Genomic DNA, 22,465 nt, shown 5'->3' with positions numbered 1-22,465 from the left:
ACCTTGCGGAAAGCTGTAACTTCAAACACAGTTAGCATTGCCCCAACACGAAGCTGCGTTCAGAATTCGCATTAGGCAGTATCGAAATCGTCGGTGAATTTTTTTTTTTTTTTTATCTCATACCTATACCAGCTCACGGAACACCTCAGGTACAAAGCCCGGACCTTCTCTTATGGCCTTCGGAACAACTTCGTCTATTTGATTTTTGACTTCATATTTTCCCGATAAGTGTCCGAAGCCTCTTCATGGCTCGTTTCCTACCACATGAGGAGAACCTAACTCATCCTGGATTACACGCACATAACTTCGCCATCTCTAACTGGGCAGCGAGCGTAGAATTTAGGCAGGAAATGGTGCGTTCAAGATTGTATTTTTGTCCACGTGCTGTGTGGAGCATCCGTATACCCATATCTTGAAACCCGTCATTAAACGACTTTGTGTCGATCATGTACAACATGCGCTATAAGTGTTAGTTGATCAGAAAAGTGAGTCACGGAAGTTGGCTCCCGTGGAAAACAGTGCCACCGTGTCACCCGCGTTCTGGCACACGGGGCTCTAAGCGCGAAAGCGCTTTCGAAGGTGCGCCCAAATGTTGCGAAGTCAACTAAAGACCGCCATTTTCCTGCAGTAAGTGTGTCGCACACTGCCTACGGCGCGTTTCTTCTGTACTAAACATGGGCATTTCCTCGGTCTAAAACATTGCCCGTATGTCTGGTGCGTATATTTGTATGGAACAGCTGGTGTACCCGGTAATCTTGACACCTGGTAAGCGGTTGCTCCCACTGGCGGCATCTCCACTTGGAACACGAGCTCGTTCATAGCAATGTGCTTGTTGAGCGGAAGATCCATAACTGTATTCGCCATGGGAACAACCTGCGGAAAAATCACAGCGGTTAACCAAAACTTGTTGACACTGTAGATCGAGGGATGAGCCGCGAAAAGAAGCGAGCAGAAGCGTCACTTACGGAGAGGCAGGGGAGGGGGGAGGGGGGACGGGGGGGTGCTCCCGAGCTGCATTTTGTTCAGGGCATGTGGTACAACGCTGGCATAAACCTTGCACAAGCTCTCAAATTTTGATCACAGCGATGACTGGTTTAGTTTGTGTGCCTCACTCTCAATACGCAGTAAGTCCTGCTTGACCCCAACTCCACCCCCCCCCCCCGCACTCCCCGCCCCCCCTTTCATTCGGTCAACGCACCACCCGGCTTTGTCGCTTCATCCGGGCAAATAAGAAACCTAGGTATGGGCAGGGAAACGTAGGTTCACGCAGCGCATTCTGTGATAGATTGCTGCGGGAGTGGTTGCCTAAAAAGTTGCAGGGATCTTCAGAAATCTTCATAGTTAATTTCCTTCTGACCATCTGTAGGCGTATGTGCAGCCTTTGCCTACACTCCCGATTCAAAATGAGACCCGCCCAGTTCGATATCTTCAAAGCATTCTAGCACTGCCGTACCTGGGACTGTATGGTCTCTTTATCGCGTGTCTCAACCACGTATCCATCGTTGAAGGGAACCGGGAGTCGAACATAGTACTTCATCCTCTGCCCCATAGGGTTGTAAGTGATGACTAGGAACTGAAAGGACAAACAGGATACATAAAAGCACGAATGGTGGACCTTTGGCAGACTCTTTTTGGACTCTGTGTACGTATGCGCGCGTGACTGTTTTTCTGTATGATCATGTGCCTCTGTATGTGTGTAGGAAAGAAGGTGACTGTTAAGGGCTCGTTTTTCTTCGTTAGACACAATATTAATGAGAACTAACAGACAATAATGCCAAGAAAAGTATAGGGGGTGTTATTTGTAGTAATTAGAATACAAATGTGAAGAAAGTAAAGTGGACGAAAAGACAACTTGCCGCCGGCAGGGACCGAACCTGCGACCTTCGAATAACGCGTCCGGTGCTCTACCACTGAGCTACGGCGGCGGTCATCCTCTCGCCGCCGTAGCTCAGTGGTAGAGCATCGGACGCGTTATTCGAAGGTCGCAGGTTCGGTCCCTGCCGGCGGCAAGTTGTCTTTTCGTCCACTTTACTTTCTTCACATTTGTATTCTAATTACTACAAATAACACCCCCTATACTTTTCTTGGCATTATTGTCTGTTAGTTCTCATTAATGTATGTGTGTATGCGTTTGTGCGTTATCTTCGACTAATCATGAGCTCTGTAGTGTGGGTTTATTCTTTTCCTATCGAAAATGTGATTTCATCAATCCTTCTTTTCGTTGTTAATTGGTCACTGCCATTCTGCTTTCGCTGTTTGTCACTCTAATCATACACTGAACAATATATATCCAAGGACACTTATGGTCTCATTGCGTTTGTGAAATTCGGGTCGTATGAATGACTGGGCCTACTTCGAAGTTATATACCTTGTTCTCGTTTTCGGTGATGTAACAGATGGTCTCGTTCAGCCTGTGGCAGAACTGTAGCGACTCGTCGTAGCTGTCCGGGTTGCGCCACATGAGGCTCACGAGTCCGTCGCTGATCACCTTCTGCGGCAACCAGTTCAATAGGGGTTTTTAGCCAAACCTCACTGACCCCGACAGGTAGGGTACATATACTAGGGCGCCCTATAACTCAACAGAAAGAAATTCTGCAGCCAATTTTAGATATATTTAAGATCGTGGCCAAAGCCACAGAAGCTCTTGCACCTCCGCGTATGATTTCAGGTTGTCAACATTCGACCCATGACATAATTACACGTGATTGTTCTGGAGGACTACATTTCATATGTAAGAATAATGAAAACTTTCTTCGCTGTCCGAGAGCCGGCGGAACACGTACTAAATGGCTTAATTTAACGCAGCAGCCAATTTCCTGTTTGCAGTCTGTGGCGCAGCTTGACATGCGTGGTATCCGTGTTTGCTTAAGAGACGTGCGTATACACGGCGCGCGACGGCACTACATATCCAAAGGAAACATTGCGATTGCCAAATTCGAAGTGACCAGCACCGTTCACGCTATTTTGAAGGGCGAAGCCCTGTGGAAGTTGAATAAAGTCTACTACACTAAACTGCCGGCGCTAATTATTTGCTTACGACGCGAACAATTACGCACCTTCGTAACGCATAACAGAGTTTCATACCAAAGTTACATCAAAGAAATCGGCCGCTAGTGTCTCTGTGCGCCGCGGGTACAGCGCTTCAATCAGCGTGGCAATAATGGATAGTACATGAAATTGCCCAAACTTCGTCCCCTTGTTCCCGAAAATGTTTCGCAGCCCTTATACTATAACCTTGTAGCATCTGAAATGGTAGCTTGCTTTCGCAATGAAGCCATGCCGAAGCGTAGAAAAAGCCACGCACGACCCATTATTACCCCGGTGACTGAACGACTTCCCCACCGGTCATCCACAAAGGAATTCAATTATCATTTCCGTACAGTGAGCGATGTTACCTCGCACTGGAAGATGCTGTCTCCAATGAGCTTGGCATAACCCTGGGCCGCCTTTTCCGAGCACGTTCCACTGCAAGCAGAAGCACTTTGGTTGAAGGCTAGCTGTTCCCGAGCACCCGTGCACGCCGCCCCAACTCACGTGATTGCGTCGTGGTGCTGCAGTGTAGCAACTGCTCTCTCTGCGTCGGTACAGACAGACATGCGTAAAGTTAGAAGAGAACGGCACTCATACTAATAATGTACTTCGAATTCAACACCATGCTGGCGATAAAACAAATACCCGCCGTGATAGCTAAGCAGGGCAGGTATCACGCCGCTAAGCTCGAAGGCGCGGGTTCGATTCTCGGCCGCGGCGACCGCATGTCGGTGGAGGCGAAACTTAAGAAAGTCCGCATACGTAGATTCTGGCGCACGTTGAAGAACCCCGGGTGGTCGAAATTAACGAGGAGTCTCCCACTACGGCCTGCCTCACAATCATGTCGTGGTTTTGGCACGTAAAACCCCAGAAATGATTGTCATGATAAAACAAACGCTTCATCTCTGACAACAATGCTCGAAAAATATACTTGGGTCAATTCTGCTAATTATCACTGTTATCGCCTTCAAAATACTCGGATCTTTTGCAAAGTGGAGCCCAAATGTGTTGCGGAAATATAGACAGTACAGTAAAGACGCCCTTGTACATTTGACAGTCTTTCATATTTGATTTCATTCTTTGCGCACTATTTCTTTGCTTCATTTCGAAAGATCTGCGTCGAAGCATCCAGGCCAACTATTTTCTATTCTGAAAATAGTCACACAAGGCTGGAGCTTTATGGCAAAGCTGTTATTGCGACTTGTTGCGGTGTAGAAAGCTCCAAAACATTCTCTCCAAACATCCATTTTTTTTATTATTTATGCTGCTGCAGTGACATTTGTCGTAAAGTGAACATTTCGAAGGTTATTCGTGTGCAGTGTTACTGAATGATACCTTTAGGCCCAAAGGTTAGAAATAACCAAACTTCTGTTAATTACGCTTTGGCGCTCTCTGGTTTGTTACACAGTACCTCGTCCAAGAAAAGTGGTTTATCAGAATGAAACTTGAAGGAATAAATCGTGTCTTTGGCAATAAAATTGTGGGGAAATTTCAGAAGTCTGTATGATCCAAGAAGCAGCTCTGTGAAAGAACTCGGTGAACGTTAAAAATGGTCATATAGGATGTGAGTGTTTTTTTTTTTTTTTAATCGCTGCTTTTCTCATAACCACCACTTTGAGGACAACTGTAATGTAATAGAAGAGAAGTAGCTGTCACCGCCCATGGGCACTAATCCGATCTTCCAATTCAGTTAAAAACTATTTTTTAAAAAACAGGTGTAGCCTCACACCATCGCAGCGATACAAAACACTGATCGTATTCACCGCATACAAGTGCTTTCACGCCGTATCGCGGTCACGTCTAATTCAATACACACGTGTTGCACTCCACATCACTTACTAAATTTCAGTACAGATGTTCGAAGTCCCGCAGTAACACCGACTTGCTTGCAAACCTGTGAAAAAGAGATGCGCACATCAGGGAATACAGGGAGGCTGCACGATATTCGACGCGCGCTATCATTCAGCCGATTTTTTTTTTCGTGAAAAGAAAAAAATACACGTAGACATAGATATATAATGACCGGATGCATAGCTATCGTGTCGCCGTAGAGAAAAAAGAATAACAGTGAATGTGCATATATAGTCCCACTCTAAACTTTCCTTGTACTCCATTCGTTTTGTATATATTTCCTCAAATAAAAAACCCCTTACTACTAAAGGTGCTGTGTAGAGACATGAAACGTAGTTCCTACGGAATCTAGCGCGGAAAACAAACTTGATTTTGTGTGTGTGCTACTCCTGGTTCGGGAATTCAGTTAGTGTATAAACCTTGGTAATCTAAATCTTGGAATTCAATGGTGTCTAAATCGAGAATTCAAATTATTGTCTTAATCTTGATTCAAGAACTGAAATAGTAGTATCTAACTGTTGGTTCACGTGTCCAAATTGGCGTCTAAATCTAAACCTCCTGCATATTTGTCTTACGTCCATGTACGCTGATATTGTGTATCGGTTACATGTCGGTCGTCAACTCCGCGAGACTGAACTTCATGGCTAACTCGATCATGGTTGTCACAATGCAAGTACCAGAAGACACGAGCTCGTGTTGCAATACTCGGGATGGCGGAATAATTTTTAGTTCACTAAAAAGAAAAAGGAAAAATAAGAAAGGTTTATGCCGTCAAGTAAGATTACAGACCGTGTGAGTTGCGACCATATACCCGCAATACCAGTCTAGACAAAAGCTGCAATGCACAGGAGCCTAATCTGTTTATGGGTAAAACGACGGATAGCCGGCGGCAACGCGGGGAAGACAGAACAGAGCAGGATCCCTTCGAGAAATATTGCATTAGCCAGCTTGTCTCTGGCCGATGACCTGCAGCAAGCAGCTAATGAATGTAAACATTTCCTTGTTTCTTTTATTGCGATAGCGATTATACGGACAATCTCGACGTTCTTTTTTTTGCCGTCGCCGTCATGTTTCGTATGAAGTTCAAATCGATAACATTGCCCCGCACATCGTATTTTCTACCCGAGAGTAAAAGCGCCCGAGCGCTGGCGACGAACACGGCTGAAGCAGAGATGGAATGAGCCGGCCATCTCCGTCGCACGGAGGACGCATGCGATGACGTCAACCCGCGTGCGAGGCCTCCGGCGATTGCTCCTCAAGCAGAGAGGATGCTACTATAGCGCGAACTTCAGAGACGAGGGACGAAGGAATGTCCCTCGTCTCTGAAGTTTGCGCTATAGTAGCATCAATGCATTAGCAACTAGCCCATACATGCACATTGCTAAGCAGAGAGGAAACGCCCCGCCCGTCTTTCTTCGGGAGAAGTAGCGTGAAGGGACGTGAAAGGAGGGGATGGGGGAGAGGCTGCGTCGGGGAGGTCGCGAGCGCTGGAACGCGCGTTGTCTCGGCAGACATCAGCAAACGAATCTTTTCATCTGCTCTTTCACCGCTTACTTCGCGTCGAGACGACAGACAGCACGAAAGCCGCTTCGCTCCCTGGAGCGGCGTATTCCCTTACACCAGCCTTTTGTGGTGTTACGCGAGATCGGATCCAAAAGAGTTAGCTGCTAGCCTTACTTCGTATAACATAACAATTGGCTGCTATCGCCTTCAATGCTTCGCCCTTGCGGCGAAACTGTTTTTTTAAGTACTACATAACATCACTGCCTTCTTAGGGTTTTCATCGTATCATTAAACCAAGTGATGTAGCATAGGTTGAGCCAAATGTGCAATGTACACGGAAAGGTACCGTCATAAGACATGTGTCTGGCTAGTGAAAAAAGAAAAAGCTAAGTAGATACATCCGAATTATTTCACTTAGTTGACAGGAATTACATGACTGTACCGCGTGAACACTTGAAGAAGGAAACCAAAGGAGCGCCTACTTCATCACTCCTCACCACATGCCACCAAAATTCAATGACACGGCTGGCAACATATATCCATGCAGCATTGTCAGTCTACTCTGTCGCAGAGCAATAAAAGTGTTTATGAAGTTAAACAAATCCAGTAGCTACAGTGAATGCTTATATGTTAGGTTGTAAGATAACGCGCGTGCGTACAGTGGCCCTAATTTCCTCTGAAACCAGTGCTTGCTCTTACACAGTCGAACTCAATTATATCGAACTCGCAAAACAACCGGGATTAGTTCGATATATCGAATAATTCGATATACAACTTTCAATGAAATTATTGTATTTTCCATGCCAATTTTGGTGCGCAAGTTGGCTTCACGGCACTGCTCACTGCAACGTAAGGAAGACGCCTTCACAGCTATACACGGGGTTTCTATTTAGGTTTATATATTTTTCCGCGGTTTTTAGTTGGCGATGCGGGGTTATATACAAGCGTGGGTTATACGCGAGGAAATACGATATCGACGTAAATAGCGCCTCGAAATTTTCATACGCAGCTGTTCGTACTCAATGGGCACCGGGGGCGTCTAGTCTGCCTTGGCCCTAATGTCGGCTTTGTTTTTCAATATCATACCCAGCGTGCTTCTTGGAATGGTGTACGTATAGCGGCGATGTCAGGCTTCTTTTCTCCACGTTCGACTGTGTTAATTATCGCCAGCTTTGCGGAGAACAGCAGGTTCTTCCGTTTTACGGCATCCATCGCGTTAAGAAAGCGAGCGGATAAGTGAACGGCGACCACGCACGCACGACGAACCGGCGGCGCAACGACGAGGAATCGTAAGCTTCTACTCGCTCCACGCGGTGCCCTCCTAATCACAACGCTCGCTCTCCCAAATGAATGCTGGAAGGTCCCCTTCCGTGAGGGAAAGCGAAATATTTGTGAGGAAAAGCCACCTTTTTGGGGCGTCTTGCGCTGCCCTATGTTCGATATATCAAGTGGTCTGGCTATTTTTGCCCGATGTAGCCGTAGGTTTTCCAATGCATTGACGTTAGAGCATCGCCTTGTTCCAAAATAGTTCGATATAAAGGGTAATTCGATTTACCCGAGGTCGATATAGTCGGGTTCGACAGCACAAGATTACACAAGGGCGGTTTTTTTTTCGATAACTCTTATGACATGTGACTAAATGTAAAGCGATCACACACATACTCTATGCCACTGTGCGTGGCATAGAGTATGTGTGCGCATGTATACAATGTGCCCATATACATATATAATGTGGCTGTTACGGACAAATTCGCATGGACACCATATAACTTAATATAAGCTTGCAGTTAACTGAAAATAGCAAAAATAGCACGTGCCATGAATCTGTAAGAATTGTATACACGGAGGGTGTACAATAGCAGTCACTGGACTGGTCACTAGCATTCACTGTAGTGTTTCATAGTCGCCTTATTTTCCCCTCTTCCTTTCCCTGGCTCCCTCTAACCTTTTACCCTAGCTGAGGAATAGCAGGCAAGAGACAAGCTTCTCAGGCCGACCATTCCTATCATTAAGCTTCTTTTAAATGCGAAGCATTTCTTTGCGAACCTCTGGCACTTTGAGCGTTTCTATCAACGTATCTATCTATCTATCTATCTATCTAGCCGCCTACGTCTGGGTGCTCTCATGATCGCCTCCCTAACATGGTGTAGACCAAAATTTGCATGCGAGGGTAAGAGGATTTGACAAATATGACTGCCGGGTCATGACATGAATAACGTTAAAATCCTGTCGCGTACGTCGTCAAACCCTTTCCACTAGACACGTGTGGCACATACCCGTTTACCACGGGCCGCGGTGTACGGGTATGCGCCACAGGTGATTGACAGTTTATATCTACCTAAGAACGGCGAGAACAGACATTGGTAATTTAAATGCTAAAGTGTTAAGCAAAACCAACATCGGTAGCGTTGACTCAACGAATGGAAAGAATGAAAATTAGGATCCCAGCAGGAATCGAACCCAAGCATTCTGCGTGGCAATCAGGTATTCTACCACTGAGCCACGTCAGGTCTATAAACTGGTTTGGAAAAACAGCCTACGCAGGCGTAAAATCGGTGCAACGTCAATTGTGGTTGTGGTGCTGGCTATCTAATTTTACAAGAAAGCAATAGACACTACACGATACTCTTACGATGTGTACTCCTACAATACAGGCGTCATATCAGATTAACGTCTGTAGTTCCAGTGTTGGCTCCGCTTTTATAGCAGTCTAATAAACACGTTTGTATTCCTATGATTCAGCAAGCTATATTGAAGCATTGCTCGATCCCGGAGGAATACATTAACGCAAATTGCATATGATATCCACATCACCGCACCGTAAAGTGCACTTCGTCCACCAGAACGATGCAGTGTCCTCTTCACTTCTTACGAGGCTGGGCGATGGCCTCATTCTGACCGAGGATAATGCCAGATTGATTGACAGCCGCTTTTCTGACCGAGTATAATGCCAGATTGATTGACAGCCGCTTTGTAGACTAGGCTACGTAGGCCACATACGCCCAGGTAGTCTACGAATACGACAAACACCATCCACTGATGTTGGTGTACGTAGCACTATCCAGGCCTACCAGCCTCGACGGCCTATACCTCATCAACGCGAAGGGTGGCTTCAGGTTCCGACATGTCGTCGGCTCTGTCGGCAGAGAATTTATCGACGAAATGACCGAGGCATCCACGAATTCCAACAGTTTTAGTATACCACATACTTCACTACACATGGGCCCCCCGTCACCACGATCACGACCGGATCCTATAACAAGTCATGACCAGCTGCTGGTGCTCACTGATCACGGTGATGATGCCCTTGTTCAAGAACTGTCAAGAACTCCTTGCACACATGCACACGGGTTCGTGAAACGTGCGTGCGTTCTCGGGACACGTATAAGCACTACATAACAGCTTACCGCTTCTGGTGTTGGTAATACCCACGTTGCCATTGGCAGCGTTACCCAACCGTAAACAACTGGTTATATAACACATATGCGGCTCTTCAACATATATATGTGTGCGTATCAAATTTATACAAATCTTTAGCGTCATTTTGTAACGTGTCGCTCAGTAGAAAGTTACGCCACAGTCACCTACCCGCCGCATGCTTCGCATAACATCGACTCCCACGGTACGTGGGAGCTGCCGAATTTTTTTCCCTGTCTCTCTATTCCACATCCCCATTGCCAACTGCAGGGTAGCATACCGAACCCCTCTTTGACCTCTCTGCGCTATCCTCCTTTCTTTCCTGCTCTCTCTATGGCGCCATTTAAATTTCACATAAAAGGTTTATTTTAATGTTTAACAACATGCGATTCACGTAAGCCGTTCGTTGAAAGCAAACATCTTATCAGTGGTCTGTATCAGCTCCCAGAGGTCGGACCCTAAGTCATCGAGCACATACACGTCGCTGATAATGCTTAGCTCTGCCGATTAAACGGCGGATGCAGACAACAAAAATGCCGTTGGGGCGCGTAAGGCAAGACAGTATGGGTCAACAAGCGGGTGACCTGTAGGAATCCGTTGGCCTGCCTGGCGTAGCGCTTGAGGGCGGGCCGGCTGGAGTAGAAGCCCGTCCAGTAGATTTGCGGCCGGTCGGCGTACGGTAGGAAGTCTCGCGTGTGCGCCGGCCACGAACGGTTCGCCACATTCAGCGCTTTCAGGTAGCACGACGGACTCGAGTAGAAGGCCTGCAGCCTGACGCTCGCACTGGAAGCCTGCGATTGATCGATTTATTTATCGATTGATTTGGTGTTTCAAATAATTTTTCTTGCACCATCACTCGTATTCACGTCAATGTTCTTCCGCTAAAATTGTTCGTCGAAGTTCAGCTCATACCGATGCTGATATAGTATTATTAGCGAAGTAGGTCGCCCAATGGCAGAGATCGCAGGCAAATGACCCAATCGCAGGCAGATAAAGCTGTCTCAGGCAGCTGTATTTACCTGCAAATATCTGAACAATATCTTTGAAAATGAATGAATGAATGAATGAATGAATGAATGAATGAATGAATGAATGAATGAATGAATGAATGAATGAATGAATGACATTGGACTTATATCTTGCTATTAGTACGCGTATTAAATGACCTGGGACCGCAGCCTGACTAATAAGTCGTTTACCATTCCACAGCGCAAAAAAAAATGGGGCAGCTCCGCATTAGTGGTGCGAAGACTGAGGTAACCGCGAAGCTAGCTTGCACTAGTGGTGCACGGCTGGAAGCAACAGCGGAGCGAGTGCTCGGACTCCCGAGGAAGAAGCTGCCAAGCCCGTGACCCTTCCTCGCTTAAACGACATGGGTTTGGCGGGAACATGTCACGTGACTAGCATTACGTAATTTTACGTAACGTTCCCCTCATCTTTCTTTTCCTTCTTTCTCTCTCCTTCTCGCTTCGTCTTTCTCTTTATCTCTTTATCTATCTCTTTCTTTCTCTTTCGGTCTTTTCATCACTTTCCTTTCTTCCTTTCTGTGTCTGTCTTTCTCTTTCTTTCTTTCTCTTTCTATCCCTTTATTTATGTCTCTCTGTACACGTTCTCTCGGCCATCCGAGTTATTGCATCCCACGCAGGTGAAATCGCCGCAGCGGCAGAGCGCGCGCCGGGCACACGTGTTAGGGGAGATGAAGACGACGACGAAGAGAGCGCGCGCCGGCATGACCATGATGCTAGTTTATTGCAACCCCCAGACAAACTACGGCCCGCTACAACAGCTTCGCTGTTAAAAAGAATCTTAAGCTTAGTCACGAAAACGAGGCACCGTATATACTCCGGGATAAAACTAGCCGATCTTCCTAACGACGCTAACCTATAGAGTGCCACCATTTCGGCCACATGGATATTACGCAATGCTGGAACTGCAAACAGCTCTCGCTTTAATTTATTCCCGCCTACTTTTGAAAAGAAAGTTGCTTGTCTGAGAGGGCGAAATTAATTGCAATAATTTCTGGGATATTACGTCCCAAAACCACGATATGATTATGATGCACGCCGTAGTGGAGGGCTCCGGAAATTTTGACCACCCGGGGTTCCTTAACGTGCACTTAAATCTAAGTACACGGGCCTATAGCATTTCGCCTCCATGGAAATGCAGCCGCCGCGGCTCGGATTCGCTCCCGCGACCTTTGGGTCAGTAGTCGAGCACCGTAACCACTAGACCACCACGGTGGGGTAAGGGAGAAATTTCGCAGAGTGATTAGAAGCCTAACCTAGCTATTTCTGACAGGACCCGTTGTACGTGGCTGTTGTCAGGCGCCTCGTTTGTACCGTCTCAACCGCGCCTCAGTCTTTCTGAACACCGTCGTTCCCTTCGGCTAACCATCTGCGCTATTTTCTTATCAATGTTCCACGTGCACTTTCCGGTCTATGTAATATGTTCCAGCTTATCACCACTACGTGTGTTCACTTCGGTGGCAGTCTTCGAAATAGTTCCTGTGCTTCTCAGCTGCAAGCACGACAGTTTGCGTTGCCGTTTGTTTATAAACGGCCGTGCTTAGTTTTCGCGCTCGACTCTTCTTTCCATCTATCGCGATGTTTATACTATAAGGAACAAGAATAAACAGGTGGTTAGGTGCAGATACGGAAGACATTACCTCTCTGTTGACGGCCGAGATGAGACGGTCGATGTTGTCGAACCAGGACTCCGCTTTAGTGTACGCCAGATCACCTCCCATGGTCACCAACACGTTGCGTGTCTCGTAATGCTTGGCCTGCACATACAAAACGATTAAGCCTCAGAGTTTTCCATTTTTCACTGCGCGCACACATAGAAAGAGAAAAAAAACTAGTTAATTATAGAAAATTTCGCCGACGTGTATGTAAGCGTCCACATATTACTCTGCATAAGGAAAGGAATCGGTGACCAAAAAATTTAATTCCGTGGTTTTACGTCCCAAGACCACGTTATGACTATGAGGCACCCCGTAAGGAGTCTCCGAATTCATTACGGCCACCTGGGCTTCTTTAACGTGCACCTACGTCAAAGCACACGGATGTTCTCTGCATTTCGCCCCCATCAATATGCGGCCACCGCAACAGAGAATCGAACCTGCGACCTCGTACTTTGCAGCACAACACGATACCCGCTAAACAACCATGGCGGGTATCGATGACAGAAAGGGCTTAGTGATAGGAGGGTGGCAGAACGGGACAAAAATCAATAAGGGGTATGGAGTCATTAAAATACGTGATATTTGTATAGGAACGTGACACGGAAGTATCGATTTGAATATGCTAAAACTTGGTCACCTAGAACTTATCGATGTTCTAGAGCAATAATAAAATTTAAAGCATCACGTCGCTTTCGTGGAGAAGGCTTAATATTCAATGCACCTATAGATCCATTGATTCGTGGCAAATGGGCCCCATTCTACGGAGCTGGCGAAGCATAGCCTAAGTTGCTTTTGCCTAAATAAGCCCGACTTAACTAAGTAACTAACTAACCATTCTACTGAAATACGAGTGGCGTGTCTTCTCGCCCCTGTGCAACCGGCTCATAAAAACGCGACGTACAATGGGCGCAACTTTCGTCGATATTGCGATCATAGAAGTGGGGCGAAAGCGCACCCTTATTAAAGACGATAGTTCTTCTTGAGGAACTTAAACGCAGGAATTTTGGTCTGTCTGTCTGTCTTTCTGTTTGTCTGTCTGTCAGCCGATTCAGCCATGCGGCCAAAGTTTAACCACTTGCTGAACGCCCAGCCATCTTGAACTGGTAGCGCCGTTTATACTTGTGAACGTTGTCGATCAAAAAGCAACTGTTACGCATATCTGAGGCGCAACATCAATACGTAAATATTAGGTGGTGTGTTCCTTTACTATAGAAAATACATAGATACGTAATTTTAAAGACCCTATTGTTTCTTAAGCTGCGCTAAAAATGCTAGTGTTTTTTTTTTTTTTGGGGGGGGGGGGGGGGCTGCGCTGCAAATACGACGCTGTGAGCCATATGCGGCGATTCAACATAGAGGAATAGGACTCATGTAGTACGGCCGGCAGAACACTATCGTCTTTCGACGACATTTGCAGCGAAGCACGCAGATACGCGGCCAATTTTTGTACTTGGTTGTAGGAGAAAGGTACGCGTGGCCCCTCTTGTAAACACTCATCTTACTTTGTGCTCGCGTTTCAATCAAAAACAGCTTGCGCGTTACCGCCGAAGTGATGAAAAATTCACAGCATATCCACGGAGTGAATGATGATGAGTGGGCGAAGCTGCGGAGGTTCATCGGTAAACCGTGAATCTTCCGTGAATTCTGCCCAGTACATCATCACCGACGTGAGATCGGGCGCGTTTATACTAAAGGTTCGATGAGTTATGACGACTTGCAGCTCACTTTAATTTTACATGTACGCTGTGAATTTTCATTGTTTAGAAAATCATTGCTTTAGAAAACATCTGGCGTCTTTCGTTAAGCAGCTGGCGTGTTTTCGTTTTGCTTTAGAAACATCTGGCGTTCTTTCGTTCTGCTTTTACAAAACATCTGGCGTCTTTCGTTGGTTTATTTCATCAATCAACGGCGTTTTGAACAAAATTTTTATTGTTTAATCACGCACAGGAGAAATCTCACCAGGCACTACCTTGGAGGTAAACAATGGCTGCTAATGGGAATGAGAGACAGAAGAAGTCGGCTTTTAGCTAACACTTTTCTACTAACGTTTCCTACTGGAACATGCCAATGGCTGCTAATGGGGAATGAGAGACAGAAGAATTCGGCTTTTAGTTAACGCGCACGCTGCGAATTTTTTATTGTTCAACAACGCACAGGAGAATTCTCCCATCGGCACCACCTTGGAGGTCAAGATCTGGTACTAGCGTTACGACTGGTTACTAGTGATGCAGAACTATCGGTAATTTGACTATCAATAGTATCGATAGTTTCTTTGGAACTATCGATAGTGTAAACAAACTATCGATAGTACTACTATCGATAAACTATCGATAGTCGAATCGGTAGTACCATCGGCAATATTGCGAGCGATATTACTGCCACGCGTGTTTATTGCTTTGTTTTGATGTATTCGGGTTTCATTCACAGACTGTTAGCAGCGTTTGACGTGAACCGCGGCGCAAAGTTTGAGAGACTTCGCGATTGTTTGAGATCACTGCAACAATTAAGTGCCGGACGCGAATAGTCAAGTTTATTCCAGAGCCTACGCGAGCACCAGCGATAATGCTGGAAGGTTTGATGACTGATGTATAAAAGACGAAGCGTTCCACCGATTATCAGATTGCGCGACGGCCGGCGACTGTTCTCGCAGCTATCAGTGCCCAGCGTGTATCGCTTGTATTCTGAGTTTTGATTTTCTGGGCACAAGATCGACCAAATACTGAGCTTCGTATTTCCCCGTTTTGCTGCAGCATTCTTCACCGTCACAACCACGTGACAAACTATCCATAGTGTTACGAATAATGATGCTGTTGCTGGCTGGCCAAACTGCCAAAATATTCGCGATAGCCTACTATCAGCTTCGCTTAATTTATGAGCAAATGTTTGGCGAGAGATATTATTTGCGCAGTGAAAATGGCGGCATATGTCCATGTATAAATTAATATTTATAAGCAACCAGTTACATCATATGAATAACAAACTTAGTTCTTGATATTTTTTAAAATTTTCAAATCATAAAATGCAATATAAATCTCAAGCCGCGTAGTTCCACCGCATGTAACGGCTTCCTTTCCGCTACAGCTGAATAGTTTGACTTTATGACCATGTGTCAGCGAAGCACTCGGTGAAGAACTCAATCATATCAACTTTCTTGCCCTTGAGCCTGCTCCTCCGGCTCCATTATGTACACACGCAAGGGGAACCAAGTTTATTCTGCAATGAGTTCGCGTTCTTGATTTTAAACTATCGATAGTACTTACTATCGATAGTGCTATCGATAGTATCTTTTACCATCGATAGTTCGATAGTGACTCAGCTATCGATAGTATCGATAGTACCATCGATAGTTCTGCATCACTACTGGTTACGCACTACTACGACTACGACTACGAGGGACGAACGGGTGCCGCCTTAAGGAGCTTCGCCCCTAAAACAAGCGACGAAGTCAAGAGAATGATGGTGCTTCGTTCATATATAGGGCACGAGTGAGGCTCGTTACCATACCGCCATTTTAATCATAGGGCACAAAGCAGAGCGGAACAACGCTACATAAACAAGGAGTCGGGACGTGCAATCATTGTTTGTCGTTTCGTGCGTGCGTGTGCCGCTTTAGAAAAATAACAGCGCTAGAGTGCTTACTTGGACCGTTTGGCACATACCTAAAGAAAGCGAGTAACAGAGCGAACAAAGTGGCTAGACAGGCTTAAATCAAATAGGTCAAGAAATGCTGCCCTCGTTCTTTGGGGAAAGGAATTTTGCAGGCATAGCTTCTGATGCGCTTTAAATAATTAAACTGTGACAATCATAAGATATTTTAAAACGTTCAGTAGTAAAGCAACGGGAGGGTACTGGACTGGGTTATAGTTGGTGCATAACGAAGCGGGAACAAAGGGCGCAACAACGGGACGTAAAGTTTCTGCCGTCATTACTATATTCCATTGTATAGCGCTGTTTGTACCACTTCGGTATGAATACCACGATTCTCGCTTTTATTTCAAGATTTTCGACGTTACAGGACGCAACGTATATTTCTTTTTAAAACAAGAAGTTGGTTCAAACACTGTTTCAGAAGAAAAGGTGGCAGAGGAGGTTTGATGACGAAGATGTTCAGAGAGGAATTTTTACAAAACTCACGTATTCTCTGACAGCGTCAATGAATTGTCGAGCCCGTGTCCTTGCGTTATAGGCCTGAAAAAATAGACAGGGAATGACTCCTCTAAAGGGATGGGGATGCGCTAATGCAAACGCACATAAAATTGATGGCGGATACTCACATGCATGCATTCCTTGTAATGAAATGAAAATGCTCCCTATATGTACTGCTGAACTGCGATTCAGTCAAGATGCAATAAACTCGGAGAAGCAATAGATATGAAAGGAAAGACTCGGTGTCTTTTTTTTTTTATTCTTCGCCCTTTTGAATATACCTCACGCACCTCATGCACGCACCTCATGCACGCACCTCATGCACGCACCTCATGCACGTACCTCATGCAGAAACAGACCTTCATCAACAAAAAAGCTCGAATTATAAGAACTGTAAAGGCGAAATTGACAGGTCTTATTTGCGTTTTGTTCGAAGGTGCTTTCTTTATTGAAATAAAAATAAATGAAGGAGTTGTCCATGTCTTGCCGACGGCTGTCCCTTTTCACTCGGTTGTTAAACAACACACACACACACATCATATACATATATATATATATATATATATATATATATATATATATATATATATATACGCACAGTCCTGCCTCAATACTCATCACAATTTATTCATTTTTATTGGGCGTCTTTAGTTTTGACTGCTTGATGGGTTTTACTACAGCAAAAATAGAATTTTTTGTGGAGAGTTTTTCACATGTTAACCGTTTGTAATAATTATCGCGTAACGTCTCATTTTTCTCACTGTTTGCTGCACTATTCAACGAAGAAATTTGATTGGGCCCACAAAATGCATTTTCTATAAAACGGATACACATTGAGCACTTTCATACTGGATTTTCTTCGTAATAAGTGCCTGTTGCTTCCGCAAATACAGATCCCAGGCCCTCTACAACGCACTGTATATACGCAAAAGTCAACTTATATATTCGACGCCGATATACGCGGAAAAAAGGTGGCATACAATGTGCGTAATAATTCAATAAATTTGCAAAAAAATATGTAAATGTGTATCGACCGATGGTCGATACACATTTATTTACTTTGTTTAGAGTATGTATTGGATTCTGTCTCGCTCCAACTCTTAAAACGATTGCTTTAAATTTATTCGATTATATGACGGACGCCTACAACAAACCGCCACTGTGAAAGTCTGCATGTTGGTAAACATTTCAAACTTTTTTTAATGTATAACCGACGTGAAAGTCGGACTCATTCTGGACAGATAACGGGTTGCACCTTAAGCCTCAAGTCGCAACTGTTAACAAAGGTTCCTGTATACCTAAGATTACCTTTATCCACTCGTTTTGTGCGCTGCCGGTGCCTCTCTCAGTGCTCATATAAATTAGAATCTCGCATGCCTCCCATGCATTCAACCGCATGCACGCGAATTTGGCGAGCGGGCAGAGCAATACAGGCGTTATGCGAGGAGAGATTTCAGCTTCGCCGCGTACCAGTACGTCCGGGTTGGTGGTGCAGCTGTACTTGTCGAAGCAAAAGCCCCTGGGCGGCATGTAGACATTGGGCAGGATGGACGCAAAGAGGTCAGCGCCGCTTCCTGCACGGCGGGCACATTTTGCATGTGTAGTTTATATATACACCGCGCTGTGTTCTGCACACGAGAATGCCGCTAACCAAGTAGCCCCTTCACCAAGCCCACAAAAACTGATTCGGATGAAAATCAAGCATGTCGTTCGACATGTTCCTGCTAGCAATATTCGCTTACACTCTTGCAATGCTAGCGGCTTCAGAGACATTATAGATGTGAAGCATCTTATGGCGGAGTTCAATCCGGTGGTGGTGGTGGTGTGCGGCGTGACCACCCTTACTGCGCATGCGCAAACCCTCTCCACATCCCCTCTCCCTTTCCCCCTCTCCCCTTCCCCTATCCACATCACATCTCCCCTTCCCTCTCCTTTCCCCCTCTCCACTTCCCCTCTCCCCTTTCCCCCTCACCACTCCACCTCTAGAACGCGGGCTCTACATGCCGAAACACTGCTTCGCATCGCCTCATGGTCCCCTTTAGCGGGAGATGGTGTGATTTTTCCCTCTTTCTCTTTCTTTTTTTTCCTGCTTCTTTTCACAGTTTCGCCTTCTGTACGCGTTATAATGTACAGCGGTTAACGTATAGTTCATACATTCTATTACGCGGAAAGGCAGAAGCACAACGTATTCAGTCGCAGTTCGTGATCGTATAGCTTTTCCTATAGTTGTCCTTCATGAAGTGGTCTTCGTTTGTCAATGACACTTAAGCCGAACAATAAACCATGTTGTACTGGCGATGTTCGTCCAGTGTTCTGTCTCCATTAGTTCGATAAAAAGAGAGACATGGTTTTTCAGCAGAGAACATGAAAACAAACTTTCTTTTCGGATATTTGTACCAAACCAGTGGCGTGCAATAATGTCCGAGTTGTGTCAGCAGCGCCAATAATGTCTGAGTTGGGTCAATAATGTCAGCAGTGCCTGTGTTGCGTCCGCTCATCTGTCCTCGTTAATATTACGCTGTGCAAATATGTCGATGCTAAATCACCAGCTAGCCCAAGCTACCGTTCTATCAAGTCTGAGTTAACGCCATGGATATAGCTTTGATATAATGAGTTTATGCCCTAATTTAAGGGTTTTTTTATTGCTCAGAAAATGACGCTATGAAGTTGTAGTTGCAGCGCTAAGCCATAAGCCAGATCGGGCTGCTGCTTGTTATGCTACTGAAGCTTTCTACTTAAGCTTTCTTGTTATGCTGCTGAAGTTATGCTGCTGAACTTATGCTGCTGAACTTATGCTGCTGAACTTATGCTGCTGAATTTATGCTACTGAAGTTACGCTACTGAAATTGCGCTACTGAAGTTATGCTACTGAAGCTTTCTGCTAAGAAGAAATTACGTCACTGTTGCTTGGCTTCAGCTTCGATTGCAACTTTCTTTTTCCAAATTTGATAGTAAAAAAATTTATTCGGCAATATTTAATTAAATAGTTGGACAATGTGTTTCGTCGTGCAAATAATGTCAGCCTCTTCAAGTAATCCACCCGAACATGCCGTATTTTGCTACAATCTAGTATCTACGCGATACCGTTCTTTTATATGTGATTTCGGCGACATCGAAGATTTCATTCGGCTGTGCGCGCAGTTCGACGCGGAAAGAAAAGCGGCGGTTCGCAGCCTGCACAGGGGTGGTCTTATAGGCATTATAGACATTTGAAAATGTCGTAGCCAGCCGGTCTGAGAACTGGCTAACCTCCCTATCTTTCCGTTTTTCTTCTCCTCCTCCTCCTCGTTTTTCGCGGAGGTCCCGCAGAAATCACGTGGAGAGTGCAGAGACTGATGTTTTGCCTTCCTGCGAGAAACGGGGCTGTTAAACTTATGAGAGGCTCAGGCGGAATAATTACCGGTTGTGCATGCCAGGCTAACCCTGCCTGCTGCAACATTACCACCACCACCACCACAACCAACTTTTTTTATATGTTGGAAACGCAAAACAAAGAAGCACTTAGTGTTTTCACATATTGTGTCCGTAATCATTCAGTTCATATCACTCTCATTTCACGTAGCCTTTAACAGTGTCTAAAAGCTAGAGCATACATGCCCTAATGCTGAAATTTCCTTCTCGTTATAACGAAGACTGTTTAAACAATATCGGACGCACCCCCCCCCCTCCGCCCCTTGCACAGGTTACGCTTCTGGAAACCATTAAGCCCCGGTATAGCAACAGCCACTCAAATCTGTAATGTGCCAAGAGGACTTTTTTTAAGCGTCTGAAAAAGCATGAAAACTCAGGCCGACCAGGATGGAGAAGCTTGCGGGCACGCACCAATGGTCCTGTCCGTATTCCAGACGAACTCCAGCGAGCGCTGCCTTCGGCGGTGCTCTTTGTCGGCCACGTGCACGCGGCCCAGGAAGATTGCGTCGAAGCCCATCTGCGTAAAGCCGTGCACTTAGTGGCTATGGAACCCCATAACTACGCTCCGACATGCGAAGCAAGCAAAAAGGAGAGCCTGTATAGCGACTATAATTCAGCTAAAACGCGCTTCCAAGATGTTTCTATCTTACGCGGGATAGGTTGCCGACGTGTGGTCTTAGCTAGGCCTTCCCCTGGTCGGGAGACTAGAAAATGCCGCCGTACGGTCAAACGACTACTCATTCCCGACGTTTCATCGTTGCGAGAATTCGGTGAATTGACACGACTTTTGATATTCGTGACGTCCTAGCAGCTGCAATCAGTTCATGTGGAAACTACGCAAAAGAAACACTACACGAAAGTAACGACGTGGTGTCTTTCTTTTGCCTTAGTGTGCGTATAACAGCGCTAAGCAGATTTCTACTCCAGCGACAGATGCGTTTGTCATAGCATTTATACGAAAGACTTGTGCCAAAATGGAGGAAGCTCATAGCGACGACCAACAGAACTTCCTCTCGATAACTGGATATAACAAAATGAATGTAAAGTTATGCGCTGAGGATAATCAACGCTTTCTTATTGCGGAAGAAGACCTCTCCAAGGTCCATTCCAAGCCACGCCCCCCGCAGAGGCGACAAAGAACAAATAAACGTGCGCGTATACTTGAAGCAGCTCGGTGCAGAAAGGCGCCTTTCTAGTTTTTAACATGAAAGTGTTTTATGCCGGGGCCCACCAAGACTTCACTGACGTATTTCCGTCACGGATATGACATTGTAAAATATACATTAATAAATGACAAAGAAAAAACTAGAAGAAAAGGTTCCGTCACCGGGAATCGAACCCACGGCTCCTCGCTCCGCAGCGCGCGGCGCGAAACGACTCGGCCACAAAGCCTTCGTTCTTCATCGTACTAACGGCGAGCTCTTTATGTACACCATTTACCGCTGGCCGTACGCAGAGCTCGGAGGCACTTGTTTTCGTTATCACCAGCACGATGGTGCGAAGGGCGCGAAGGGTGCGAAGAGTGCGCTTTAAAGGTCGTCGCCCCGCTCGTTGCGATGCGCGTGCGCTTCCACCTCTACTTTACCACAGGGCGTGGTCGCACGTGCGTGCGCTCTTATCTTGCGACGGGGGCGGTTTGTACGTCTTGTGTTTTCACCGCAAGTTTACGTTGAAGTTACAGAGTGCACGAAGGCCACTTCGCTCACTGCAGCGGCCGCGTTTGCGAAAGGAGCGCGCTGCTCAAACACAGAGATGTAATAACTGTGACAGTTGTTAGTTCGAGCTCGTCCTGTGTGTGTTCTTTTCGTGCGTCCTTTGTGCTTGAGTGGCACGCTGCAAGTTTCGAGCTGCTTGCCGTTCTTCGTGTGACATTCCAATTTGTTGCTATCGCATTCATTGCTTCGCCGTTGCGGCGAAACAATGTCCAGTAAACGCTCAAGTATACATCTATAAAGACGCATTTCACTTTCGTTTTATAGCGATTCCTCTGACGGAGGGATCAGCCATGTTTTTCTTTTTTTTTTTTTCAGTACGCCCAACAACGCAAGCGAACAGTAACAGGCGAATGGAGCAGCTGAAGGTCAAACATCGTGCGAGCTGACGTCGCGATGATTCGACCACGGCTAACGCATGCATTTGCGTCCCATCACTGCTGATTCAGCGCTTGATTCATCATCGTCAGGCCCGCTTTCATGAATGTGGAACCAGTATTTTGCGAAGACGGGCCTAAAGCTGTGCTGTATAAGGGTCTGGAAAAGTTTTATTTTCTGTAAATTTTAATGTTCCATGATTCAAACTTGCCAGTGCTGCGACGTTTACGAACTGCTTTGTGTATATAAGGCGCCCTTCATCGTCTGTTTTGTCTTTCGTCCGTACTTTGGCCCGGGCTATGTAGTTGCTATGCAAAACCAACCAGCCAAGCAG

The 22,465-nt window shown here is 45.8% G+C and overlaps 1 protein-coding gene across 2 annotated transcripts in view; it reads right to left on the bottom strand.

The window, feature by feature from the left end:
- The window catches only part of LOC119400297 (lysosomal alpha-mannosidase), an 83,569-nt gene that overhangs the window by 45,177 nt on the left and 15,927 nt on the right, over window positions 1-22,465 (bottom strand). Inside the window, exons 4-14 of one of the 2 annotated variants that reach the window (XM_037667322.2) lie at window positions 20,453-20,558; window positions 18,101-18,204; window positions 16,619-16,672; window positions 12,467-12,583; window positions 10,386-10,592; window positions 4,870-4,924; window positions 3,535-3,574; window positions 3,396-3,465; window positions 2,369-2,491; window positions 1,454-1,573; window positions 747-873 (exon numbers count right to left, since the gene is read on the bottom strand). In XM_037667322.2, the coding sequence (XP_037523250.1) occupies window positions 747-873; window positions 1,454-1,573; window positions 2,369-2,491; window positions 3,396-3,465; window positions 3,535-3,574; window positions 4,870-4,924; window positions 10,386-10,592; window positions 12,467-12,583; window positions 16,619-16,672; window positions 18,101-18,204; window positions 20,453-20,558 (1,123 nt within the window). The remainder of the gene's footprint in view (window positions 1-746; window positions 874-1,453; window positions 1,574-2,368; window positions 2,492-3,395; window positions 3,466-3,534; window positions 3,575-4,869; window positions 4,925-10,385; window positions 10,593-12,466; window positions 12,584-16,618; window positions 16,673-18,100; window positions 18,205-20,452; window positions 20,559-22,465) is intronic. The other variant, XM_037667330.2, reaches the window with a different exon arrangement.

The sequence above is a fragment of the Rhipicephalus sanguineus genome, chromosome 1 (genome assembly GCF_013339695.2).
Source record: "Rhipicephalus sanguineus isolate Rsan-2018 chromosome 1, BIME_Rsan_1.4, whole genome shotgun sequence".
Lineage (NCBI taxonomy): Eukaryota > Metazoa > Arthropoda > Arachnida > Ixodida > Ixodidae > Rhipicephalus > Rhipicephalus sanguineus.
This window is presented reverse-complemented; position numbering and strand designations above follow the sequence as displayed.